Source organism: Numenius arquata, unplaced genomic scaffold (assembly GCF_964106895.1).
Source record: "Numenius arquata unplaced genomic scaffold, bNumArq3.hap1.1 HAP1_SCAFFOLD_1688, whole genome shotgun sequence".
NCBI lineage: Eukaryota > Metazoa > Chordata > Aves > Charadriiformes > Scolopacidae > Numenius > Numenius arquata.
The window spans coordinates 1-12,390 of NW_027415301.1; the positions used below are offsets into that span (position 1 = coordinate 1).

At 66.8% G+C, this 12,390-nt stretch overlaps 1 protein-coding gene across 1 annotated transcript; it reads right to left on the reverse strand.

Moving 5' to 3' along the window:
- Nucleotides 1–842: 842 nt before the first annotated feature.
- Nucleotides 843–12,058, reverse strand: LOC141478587 (voltage-dependent P/Q-type calcium channel subunit alpha-1A-like; the record flags this gene model as incomplete). Its single annotated transcript, XM_074167615.1, is given in 19 exon segments — nt 843–939; nt 2,878–3,005; nt 3,152–3,302; nt 4,083–4,183; nt 4,296–4,361; nt 4,512–4,628; nt 4,770–4,853; nt 5,800–5,910; nt 6,681–6,845; nt 6,975–7,176; nt 7,285–7,425; nt 7,518–7,678; nt 7,802–7,901; nt 9,499–9,605; nt 9,691–9,750; nt 10,894–11,023; nt 11,125–11,266; nt 11,702–11,910; nt 11,912–12,058. Coding segments are annotated over 19 exon segments (2,419 nt in total), but the record flags the coding sequence as incomplete, so codon positions are not given.
- Nucleotides 12,059–12,390: the final 332 nt, after the last annotated feature.

Sequence of the window (12,390 nt, forward strand, 5' to 3'; positions counted from 1 at the left end):
GGTCCCCAAATAGGGGCTCGGGGGGGGGGCTGTCTGAGCCCCACGGGGGATCCCAAATAGCAGCTCCCTGGAGGGGGGGGGGCTGGTCAAGCCCAATGAAGGTCCCCAAATAGGGGGGGGGCTGGGGGGCCTGGCCAAGCTCAACGGGGGCCCCCAAATAAGGGGTTCTGGGGGGGCTGGCTGAGCCCTAGTTTCCCCAAAGGGGGGGGCTGGTCAAGCCCAAAGGGGGGACCCCAAACAGGGGTATGGGGGGGGGGGCCGGCTGAGTTGCGGGGGGACCCTAAATAGGGGCTCCTGGGGGGGGGCTGGTCAAGCCCAAAGGGGGATCCCCAAATAGGGGTACTGGGGGGGGGGGGGGCTGGACGAGCTCCATGGGGGGGGTGTCCCCAGTCAGGGGTTTCTGGGGGTCCGGCCCCAGCCTCCAGCCCGCGGGGGGGCAGGGAGGTGGCCGGGGCGGGGGGAGATGGGGGGCACACGCTCCTGGGGCGGTGGATCTTACCCAGCCCGTCCTGGGGGGGGCCGCGCGGAGGCTCAGCGCTGGGGGGGCTCGCCGCAGGAGGAGAAAAATATGGAGAAAAAAAAAAAAAACCAAAAAACCAAAACCAAAACAAAAAACAAAAAAAAAAGAAAAAAAAAAAAGAAAAAAAAAAAAAAACCAAACCAAAACCACCAACCAAAAAAAAAAGACAAAAAACCAAAATAAAATAAAGTAAAAAATAAATAAAAAAAAAAAAAAAAAAAAAAGAGGCCGAGAAGCGTCGGCCCCGGCGGAGTCGGTGCCGCTGGGGGGGGGCCGGCCCGGTTTTGGGGGGGCTGCGCTCTGGTGGGAAGAGTTATTCTACCTTATAGGCCACTCGGGGTGGGCATTTCTCGCCTAAACCCAGGGGCGGGGACATATGTCTCAGCATTTCATACATGTCCATGAAAGTCAGGCGGCCCCTGGGAGCGGAGAGAAGGAGAAGGAAGAGACATCGGACAGGAAAAAGGAGCGAAAAAGGAAAAAAAAAAAAAAAAAAAAAAGAAGGACCAAAAAGAGAAAAAAAAAAAAGAAAAAAAAAAGAAAAAAAAAAAAAAGAGGCGAGAGAAGAGACAAGACGCGGAGAAAAAAACAAAATAAAAAGGAAAAAAAAAAAAGAAAAAAAAAAAAGGAAAAAAAAAAGGAAAAAAAAAATTTAAAAAAAAAGGAAAAAAAATAAAAAAAATAAAAAAAACCCAAGAGGTTTAAACCCGGCCGCAGCCCCCGGCCCCGCCGAGGAGGAGGAGGAGGGGGGGAGGAAGGCGATGGCCGGTGCCCATGCAGCCCCACGGCGCTGGGGATGGGGGGGGGCGTCCGGCCGCGCTGGCCAAAGGGGGGGGGCCACGGGGCTCAGCAAGCAGAGCTGGAGGGGGGAAGGGGGACATGGGGGGGAAGGGGGGAAGAGGGGGGTGGGGGGGCTCCATGCGGCGCGCCGGGGGCTGGGGCCGGCCCCGGGGGGGGTGGGGGGGAGGTGGGGGTGTGCGGGGCTGTGTCTGTGTATATATATATATAGAATATCATATATATATCCCAGAATCCATAAAGCGACATTCATCCCGGGGGGGCGGGGGGGTGGGGGTGGGGGTGGGGGGGTCTCGGCAGGTTTTTAGTGGGAGTCAAACCTTGCAGGCAACCCTATGGGGGCATTTCTTGCCCAAGCCCAGGGGGGGAGATATTACGCGTAATAAACTGTACATATCCTTATAGTGAATGCGGCCACTGCAAGAAGAATACAGGGGGGGGGGGGGATGGGGGGGGGGGGGGAGGGGGTTAGTGCCGACGCCCACGACCCCCCCGAGACCACAGACACATCCCCCCACCCCACCCCCACCCCCCACCCCCACCCACCCCCCGGGGAAACTGAGGCACGGACCCCTGGAGAGGTGGCGGGGGGGGGGGGGGGGAGGATGGGGAGACACACACACCCCCCCCCCAGCTTTACACACACACAGCCTGTGCTGAGACGGGTTTGCCGCCGCTTGGGAATAGGGAGGGGGGGGGAATTTGGGGGGGGGGAGGGCTGTGGGGAGGGTTTGATCCCCCCCCCCTCCCCTCCATCCCCGCTGATTCCAGTATGGACCAGTGCAGCCCAGTCCAGGGCACTGAGGAGCCGGCGGAGGGGCACGGGGGGGGGGTACCCCGAGAGCGGCCAGGGAGCCCCCCCCAGGGCATCACGGGGAGGGTGGGGGGGGGGCTGGGATACAGCAGAGACCTCCCCCCGGCCACCCCGGGATATAGCGGGGACCCTCCAGCACCCAGCGGGAACCCCAGGGACCCCCCCCCCCGGGTCCGACCGAGGCCCTTTGTGCTGCACTGGTGGGGCTGGGGGGGCAGGGGGGGGGGCGGGGGGGCAAGAGGGAGAAATCCGGCGGCCGAGCACCTACAATCGAGAGAGGACAGGTTAATGAGCACCGTGCCGGGGGGGGGGTGTGGGACCCCCCCACGGCTGTGTGGGGATGGCGAATTGGGGGGACACCCCCCAGCGGGGGGGGGGACAGCCCCTAGGGGGGACACCTCCCGGGGGAAACAGCCCCTTGGGGACACCTCCCCATGGGGGGACACCTCCTCGGGGGGGGGGACACACACCTCCCCAGGGGGGGACACCAGGGCCACTGGCCCCAGAGGACCTGGGGGGGGCTCTTGGGCACCTGCTGAGCCCCCCCCCCGGACCCCGCTGCACGGCTCGGGGGGGGGGGGGGGCAACATACACGGTCAGTCCAGCCAAGCCCCCCGGGAGCCGCTGCGCCCCGGTGCTGAGAGGGGACCCCGGCATCTGGGGGTACCCCCCCAAGAGTTGCTCTCTGCGCCCTCCCCCCCCTCCCCACCCCCCCAAACCCTGGCCGCGGGGGGGGGGTCCTTACCAGGCAGCGGGGTCGTACTCGGCCCAGACGCGGACGTACTCGTCCAGGTGGTGGGGGCCCAGGATGGAGGAGTCGCGCGTCAGGTACTCGAAGTTGTCCATGATGACGGCGACGAAGAGGTTCAGCATCTGGGGAGGAGGAGGAGGGGGGGGGGTCCAGAGTTGAGGGGGGGAAGGGGGGGGTGTGTCGGGGTGGGATTGGGTTGGCCGGGATGGGGTGTCCCCATCCTCACCCCCTCCCATCCCTCCACCCCCCCCCCCAAGCTAGGGCTCACCAGGAAGGAGCAGAGGAAGATGAAGGAGACGAAGTAGAAGTAGGCGAACTCGTTGCCGCACTCGTCCTCCTTGATGCCCGAGTTCTGGTCGCAGGGCTTCCCGCTCAGGCAGGACAGCATGATCTCGTGCCAGGCCTCCCCGGTGGCACTCCTGGGCAAGGTCGGGGGGGGGGACACGACACCGGTGGGTGACCCCGGCCGGGGAGGGGGACGGGCAGGGGGGACACACCAGCATGGCACTGGGTACCCCTGGATGATGATGGGACCATGACAAGGGGACATGCTGGCATGGCACTGGGACCCCTGGGTGGCACCAGGACCCCCAGGTGGCACCGGGACGATGCCATGGGGACACGCCGGCATGGCACTGGGCACCGAGGTGGCACTGGTCCATGCTGGGGGGACACGCCAGCATGGCACTGGGTACTCTGGGTGGCACTGGGCACCCGGGTGGCACCGATCTGTGCTGGGGGGACACACCAGCATGGCATTGGGTACCCTGGGTGGCACCGAGACCCCCAGGTGGCACCAGGACGATGCCATGGGGTCACACCGGCATGGCACTGGGTACCCTGGGTGGCACCGAGACCCCCAGGTGGCACCAGGACGATGCCATGGGGTCACACCGGCATGGCACTGGGTACCCTGGGTGGCACCGAGACCCCCAGGTGGCACCAGGACCGTGCCGTGGGTACACGCCAGCATGGCACTGGGTACCCCTGGATGATGGGACCATGACAAGGGGACATGCTGGCATGGCACTGGGACCCCTGGGTGGCACCAGGACCCCCAGGTGGCACCAGGACGATGCCATGGGGTCACACCGGCATGGCACTGGGTACTCTGGGTGGCACCGGTCCGTGCTGGGGGGACACACCGGCATGGCACCGGGCACCCGGGTGTCACCGTGGCCGCGCCGGGGGGCACTCACCGGAAGAGGAGCATGAGGGCCTGGAAGAAGGTGCGGAAGTTGTTGTGCTGGGTGATGGCCGACTCGTCATCCTCCTCCTCGATGCCGATGTTGCCGAAGACCTGGGGGGGGGGGCCACCGTGGCTGAGGGGGGGGGGGGGAGGGGGGGCACGGGGGGACCTTGGAGGGGGAGGGCCCGGAGTCGGGGGAGGGGGGGGTGGGGGTGTGTCTCACCTGCATCCCGATGATGGCGTAGATGAAGAAGAGCATGGCGATGAGCAGGCAGACGTAGGGCAGTGCCTGGGGACAGAGCGGGGACCGTCACCCCGTCCCGGGAGGGGGTGGCCGTTGGGGCCGGGGGGGGGGTGTGTGTGTGTGTGTATGTGTGTGCGCGTGACACAAGGTTTTTGGGTGAGGGAGGGGGGGGTGTGAGGGTGTCTCGGTTGGCACCTTGAAGGACTGGACGAAGGTCCAGAGCAGGATGCGGATGGTGTAGCCCTGGCGCAGCAGCTTGATGAGCCGCGCCGCCCGGAAGAGCCGCAGGAAGCTGAGGTTGATGAAGTTGTTCTGGGGGGGGCGGAACGGACACACACGGACACACACACGTGAAGGGTGAGGGGGGGGGGGGGGGGGGGAGGGTGCGTGGGCCAGCGGGGACCGGCCACGGGGGTCCCCCCCCCAGGGGACCTTGGGGGGGCTCCCACCTACCCCAAATTCCGTCACCAGGATGTCCGTGATGCTCCCCAGCACCGTCACGAAGTCGAAGATGTTCCAGGCGTCGCGGAAGTAATTCTGGGGAGGGAAAGGGAGGAGGGACACGGGGCAGCGGCGCCGCCGGCTCCCGGCACCCCCTGGGGACCCACACCCTGGCTCCCCACACCCCGACTCCTTACACTCCCTGGGGACCCACACACTGACCCCCTGGACCCTACTGGTACCCACAAACTGGCTCCCCACACCCCCTGGGGACCCACACACCGACCCCCTGGATCCCACCAGTACCCACACACCAGCTCCCAGCACCCCGACTCCCCACACCCCCTGGGGACCCACACCCCGACCCCCTGGACCCTACTGGTACCCACAAACTGGCTCCCCACACCCCCTGGGGACCCACACACTGACCCCCTGGATCCCACCAATACCCGCACCCTGAATCCCCACACCCCCTGGGGACCCACACACCGACCCCCTGGATCCCACCAGAACCCACACACCAGCTCCCAGCACCCCGACTCCCCACACCCCCTGGGGACCCACACCCCGACCCCCTGGATCCCACCAATACCCGCACCCTGAATCCCCACACCCCCTGGGGACCCACACACCGACCCCCCGGATCCCACCAGAACCCACACACCAGCTCCCAGCACCCCAACTCCCCACAACCCATGGGGACCCACACCCCGACCCCCTGGATCCCACCAGTACCCACACACCAGCTCCTAGCACCCCGACTCCCCACATCCCCTGGGGACCCACACACCGACCCCCTGGATCCCAGTTACCCACACACTGGCTCCCCACACCCCCTGGGGACCCACACACCGACCCCCTGGATCCCACCAGTACCCACACACCAGCTCCCAGCACCCCGACTCCCCACACCCCATGGGGACCCACACCCCGACCCCCTGGACCCCACCAGTACCCACACCCCGACCCCCGGGATGCCCCAGGGCCGGACACCGGGCAGCGGTCCCCCCGTGGTCCCCGGGGTGCCCGTCCCCTCACGTACCAGCACCCCGAAGGCCATGATCTTGAGGAGACACTCGAGGGAGAAGAGGGAGGTGAAGACGTTGTTGAACATCTTCAGCACATTCTCGTAGGCGTCCGAGGCGTCGTAGAACTGGGGGGGGGACAGCGGAGGATGGGGACAGGGGTGCATCCTGGGGGACAGGATAGGTCCTGGGGGGACAGGGTGGATCCAGGGGGATGGGGACAGGGACAGATCCAGGGAGAGGTTGGATCCAGGGTGGCAGGGACAGGTCCTGGGGGGACAGGGTGGATCCAGGGGGACAAGGACAGATCCAGAGGAACAGGGACAGACCAAGGGGCACAGGGACGGATCCAGGGGGACAGGGACGGATCCAGGGGGACAGGGATGGATCCAGGGATCAGATGGATCCAGGGGGACGGGGATGGATCCAGGGGGACAGGGATGGATCCAGGGATCAGATGGATCCAGGGGGACGGGGACGGATCCAAGGGGACAGGGATGGATCCAGGGGGACAGGGATGGATCCAGGGATCAGATGGATCCAGGGGGACAGGGATGGATCCAGGGGAACAGGGATGGGTCCAGGGGGACAGGGATGGATCCAGGGATCAGATGGATCCAGGGGGACAGGGTGGATCCAGGGGGACAGGGATGGATCCAGGGATCAGATGGATCCAGGGGGACAGGGACGGATCCAGGGATCAGATGGATCCAGGGGAACGGGGACAGGTCCAGGGGGACAGGGACAGACCCAGGGACAGGGGAAAAATCCCAGGGGAGAAGGACAAACCCCAGGGGAAGGGACCAGAGGGGGTGGCCAGGGCCAGCCCCCAAGGGACAGGGAGCCCAGAGGGGCTCCCCCCCCCCCAGCCCGGGACCCCCAGCCCCTCCCCACCCACCTTCATCATGAGGACGATGGTGTTGAGGGCGATCATGGCCATGATGGTGTACTCGAAGGGGGGGGACACCACGAACTGCCACATGCGGTACTGGAAGCTCTGCCGGTTCTGGGGCATGTGCCGCGTCAGGGGCTTGGCGCTGATGGCGAAGTCGATGCAGGCTCTCTGCGGGGGGGGGGACGGGGACGGACACACGACACAGGGTGGGTGTCACCGACTTGGGGAGGGGGTCCCCAAAAGGCGTTGAGATGGCTTGAGGAGGGAGGGGGGGGGGTGTGTGTCCAGAGGTGGCACCTCGTTCTTCTCCAGGCTGTACTCCTCCATCATCTTGTCCCCCTGCTCCTGGAAGGTGATGATGATCAAGGCCACGAAGATGTTGACGAAGAAGAAGGGGAAAACCACGAAGTAGACGACGTAGAAGATGGACATCTCCATGCGGTACCCGGGGCTGGGGCCCTGGTTCTCGTAGGTGGCGTCCACCGAGTGCTTGAGGACCCTGCGGCGGGGACGAGGGGCAGGGAGGGGGTGGAGGGGTCCCGCTGTCCCGTTCCCCCCCAACCCTGTGTGTCCCCCCCCGTCCCCATCCCCATCCCCGTGCCCTTACTGCGGCCATCCCTCGCCGGTGGAGACGGTGAAGAGGGTGAGGAGCGCCCAGAGGACGTTGTCGTAGTGGAACTCGTACTTCTTCCACTCCCGCTTCTGCGCCTTCACCTCGTTGTCCTTCTCGTAGACCAGGTACTCCCCCCTGGGAGGGGAGGGGGCGGTGGGACGGGGCCCGGGGGGGGCAGGTGGACAACCCCCCCCCTCCACCTCCTCCCATGCCGGGCCGGACCCTACCTGCAGTCCTTCTCGAACTCCTTGGACTCGTCGGTGCAGTAGAAGAACTTGCCCTTGAAGAGCTGGACGGCCACCACGGCGAAGATGAACATGAAGAGCATGTAGACGATGAGGATGTTGAGGACGTTCTTCAGGGAGTTCACCACGCAGTCGAAGACGGCCTGGGGACGGACACCAGGGAGCCGGGGAGGAGGGGGGGGGGGGGTCAGTGCCAGAGCTGGGACACCACACACACACACACACACACACACACGTAGCTGGGGTGGGAGAAGCCCCCGGCCCACCTTCAGCTTGGGCAGCCTCTTGATGGTCTTCAGGGGCCGGAGGACGCGGAGAACGCGGAGGGACTTGATGGTGTTGATGTCCTTCCCTTTGCTGCTGCCGCTGGGGGCGGGTGGGGTGGACACGTGGGGCCCCTGCCGTGGTGTTTTGGGGTGCCCACCCCCTCCCCTACCCTCCCCAGCCGAGGGGGCACAGGGCTCGAGGCTGAGACACCCCCCCCCGCACTCATCACATGCCAGGAGGAGAACCTGGTGTGTTTCCCACGGAGCTGCTTTTGGGGGGGGGGTGGTGGGTGGGATGCAAAAGGGGACATTTTGGGGGGGTTGGGGGGTGGGGTGGGTGTAGCGAGGCACGACCGTGAGCACGAGGAGAGGACGAGGACGGAGACGGGGAGGGGACGAAGGCAGAAAGACTTTACCGTGAGCTGCTCCTGCGGCCGGTGGCAGAGAAGGGGAGAGACAAGGAACCGTGAGAGCCCCGACCCGCCCCCCCCTCCCTGCCCCCCCCCCCCAAACCCGGGGGGGTTGGAGGAGCCACGGGGGGGATCCCCGACCTCCCCCGGGAGGAACCAGGGGGGCTGCTCCAGGCTTAGGAACCTGCCGCTTGGGGGGGGGGGTGCTCAGTTATGGGGGGGGGGGCTCAGTTATTGGGGGGTGCTTAGTTATGGGGGGGCTCAGTTATTGGGGGGGGTGCTCAGTTATGGGGGGACTCAGTTATGGGGGTGCCCAATTATACGGGGGGGCTCAGTTATGGGGTGCTCAGTTATGGGGGGGTGCTCAGTTATTGGGAGGTGCTCAGTTATGGGGGTTCATAAGTTATGGGGGGGTGCTCAGTTATTGGGGGATGCTTAGTTATGGGGGGGCTCAGTTATGGGGGGGCTCAGTTATTGGGGGATGCTTATGGGGGGGGTGCTCAGTTATTGGGGGGGCACTCAGTTACGGGGGGGATGCTCGCCCCTTTAAGGATGCTCAGTTACTTTGGGGGTGCTCCCCCTTTATTTGGGGGGGTGCTCACCCTTTGATTTAAGGATGCTCGATCGCTCAGGGGGTGCTCACCCCTTTTTTTTGGGGGTGCTCACTCACTCGGGGGGGGGTGCTCACCCTTTTCGAGGAGCCCCCCCCCCCCCAATCCCTCCCTAGGTCACTCGTCCTTCGCCAGGGGATTCCTCATCTTTATTCGGGGTTCCCTCTGGCCCCGCTCCCTGCTCTGGGGGGGGCTGTGGGACCCCACGGGCGTGGGGGTCCCGATCCTGCCCTGGGGGGTGGGAGGGGGGGCCGGGGCGTGGGGACACCGGGAGGGTGACAAGGACAAGACGGCGCGGTGGCAAGCGGCCGGGGACGGATGTCAGGCAACACAGCAGAGCACAGACAGCCGGACAGAAGGACAGCCGGTCAGTGATACAGCCGGACAGAGGCACAGTGGGACAGCCGGACAGCGGGACAGCCGGACAGCCGGACAGTGGGACAGCCGGACAGCCGGACAGCGGGACAGCCGGACAGTGGGACAGCCGGACAGCCGGACAGCGAGCGCAGCAGGACGGACCCTGGTGGGGCTGAGATGTCCCCACTGGGAGGCACTGGGAGAGGCGAGACCCCCCAACCACCTCCATCCCCTCCCCGGTGCTACCCTCGGAGTGGGGGACCCCCAGGTGTGCCCCCCCCCCCCCCGCCCCCGTGTCCCCGAGGGGGGGGGCACTCACGTGAAGGCGAAGGCCACCAGCGCCCCGCTGACCACGATGAAGTCCAGGATATTCCACAGGTCCCGGAAATAGGCACCTTGGTGAAGCACCAGCCCCAAATCCACCATCTGCGGGGGGGCAACGCGGGGGGGGGGGGCCGGTGAGGGGGCACTCGGGGGGCCCCCCTGCCCCGCGGAACCCCCCCCCGCTCACCTTGATCACCATCTCGAAGGTGAAGACACCCGTGAAGACGTAGTCGAAGTAGCGCAAGACCTGGGGGGAGGGGGGGGGAAGGGGGGGGGGGGAGATTTCTGGGGTCCCCCTGGCACCCTGGGACCCCCCCGGCACCCTGGGACCCCCCAGTACCCTGAGAGCCTGCCCCCCACCCCCCCATAATCCTGGGCTGCAAGACCCTCCTGGCACCCCAGAACCCTCCTGGCACCCTGGGGGACACACACCCCCCCCAGCACCCTGGGACCCCCCCCCCAACACTTCAGGGCTGTGGGACCCCCTGCCCCCCCCCCCCACACACACACCCGGGGGTCTCAGAGGCACAACAAGGAGGGGGGGACACGACACCCCATTTTGGCAGAGTCCTGGGTGCTGTTTTGGGGAGCCCCCACCCTGCAAAGCAGCAGCGTGAGGAGGGGGCTCAGCCCCCCCCCCCCCCCCAAGAGCACCCAAGGGGGGGTCTCCATTTCCCATCTGGGGGGAGTTGGGGGGGCGTGTGGTGCCTGGAGGGTCCCTGTTTCCCATCAGGGGGAGGGTTTGGGGGTGTCTGGTGCCCAGGGGTCCCCGCTTCCCATTTGGGGGGAGGTTGTGGGGGGATCTGGTACCTGGGGGTCCCTGTTTCCCATCTGGGGGGTGTGGGGGGGGGTCTGGTGGTGCCCAGGGTTCCCCGTTTCCCGTTTTGGGGGGAGGGTTTGGGGGTGTCTGATGCCCGGGAGTCTCCATTTCCCATCCGGGGGGGGTGTTAGGGGGCTGTGTGGTACCTGGGGGTCCCCATTTCTTATCTGGGATGTGGGGGGGGAGGTGTCTGGTGGTACCTGGGGGGGTCGCCTTTTCCCATCTGGGGGGGGGGTTTGGGGGTGTATGGGGAGGGTCTGGTGCCCGGGGGGAGGGGGTCCCCATTTCCCATCTAGGGGGGGAGTTGTGGGGGGATCTGGTACCTGGGGGGGGGGGGGAGGGTCCCCATTTCCCATCTGGGAGGGGGTTTGGGGGTGTCTGGGGAGGGTCTGGTGCCCGGGGGGGGGGTCCCCATTTCCCATCTAGGGGGGGGGGCTTTGGGGGAATCTAGTGCCTGGGGTGGGGGGGGGGTCCCCAGTTCCCATCTAAGGCGTGTGTGTGTGTGTTGGGGGGGGTGGTGCCCGGGGGTCCCCGTTTCCCATGGTGGGGGGCTGGGGGGGGGGGGCTCACATTGTTGCGGGGGGCGTTGGGCTGGACGGGGTCCTCGGCGGCCAGGGCGATGCTGCTCATGGCGATGACCATCAGGATGCACATCTCGAAGTAGCGCAGGTTGACGATGTAGTGGCACAACCGCCGGAACCTGGCGGGGGGGGGGGGGGGGGGGGGGGAAACGGTGTGGGAGGGCGAGGGGCACCCCCAGGACCCCCCCTAAACCCACCCCCCCCCCCTCCCGGCGCTCACGGGTTGGTGGTGGAGAGGATGAACATGGAGCTATAGGGCACCATGGGCTTGGGGCCGTTCTCCTCCTGCCCGTCCCCTTCCTCCTTCTTCTCCTCCTCCTCCTCCTTGCGGGGCAGCGGCTCGGGGTTGGCGTTTCTGTTCACTGCGGGAGTGGGGGTGTCACCCCCCCATGCATCCCCCCCCCCCCCCCCCCTCCCGGGCCCCTCCCACTCCCCAGAACCCCCCTGAACCCCCCCAAGACCCCCAGACCCCACCCTACCCCCCCTACAACCCCTTGCACCCCCCCAGACCCCCCACATCCCTCAGACATGCCAGGACAGCCCCCCCCGCCCCCCGCAACACCCTGGACCCCCAAGCTCTCCTCACTCTCCAGACCCCCCCAGACTCCCCAGATCCCCTCTGCACCGCCCCCCCCCGCAAACCCCGTGGACCCCCCCACCCTCCCCCTGAACCCTCAGCCCCCCCTACCCTCCCCTTCACATCCCCCCCCCCCCACTCCCCAGACCCCTCCGCACCTCCCAGATCCCTCAGACCCCCCCCAGACCCTGGGGGGGGGGGGGGGGGCCATACCTTGGACCAGGGCGTTGGTGGGGGGGCGGCGGGAGGGGGGGCGGGATGTCCACGGCCGTGTGCTCGGGCTTGCCCCCCACCTTGGCGGGGTTGTTGTGGGGGCCGGGGTTGGTGACCACCAGGCTGTTTTCGGGTGGCGGGGGGTTGGAGGTGATGGGGGGCCGGCGGGGGGGGGCCCCGGTGGGGCAGGGGGTGTGGTTGCCCACGGGGGGGGGGCGCGGGGGGCTCGGCGGTGGCCAGTTTGTTGTTCTTCATGTTGTCGATGTCCTCGGCCACGGGGGGCTCCCGGCGCCCCACGTCCTGCTGGATGGGGCGGGTGGTGGAGAGCGTGGGGCCCCCCGGCACCCCGGGGGCCTGGTTCTCCCTGGGGGGAGGCGGAGGGGAGGGGGGCTCAGCAGGGACCCCCCCCGGTACCCCCAGAATCCCTGGCACGGTTCCTGGGGTGGGTGCTGAGCTGGGAATGCCGGCGGGGGGGGGCGGGATTCAGATCCTGGAGGAGCGCCCAGGTCCTGGGGGGTCCCATCGGCCCCAGGGGGGGGTCCCACCAACCCCCGGGGGGTCTCAGGGGGGTCACACCTTCCCCAGGGAGGGTACCACCAGCCCAAGGCAGGGGGGGGTCTCACCTGTCCAGGGGGGTCCCACCAACCTCAAGGGGGTCCCACCTTCCCCCCCCAGGGATGGGTCCCATCAGTCCCA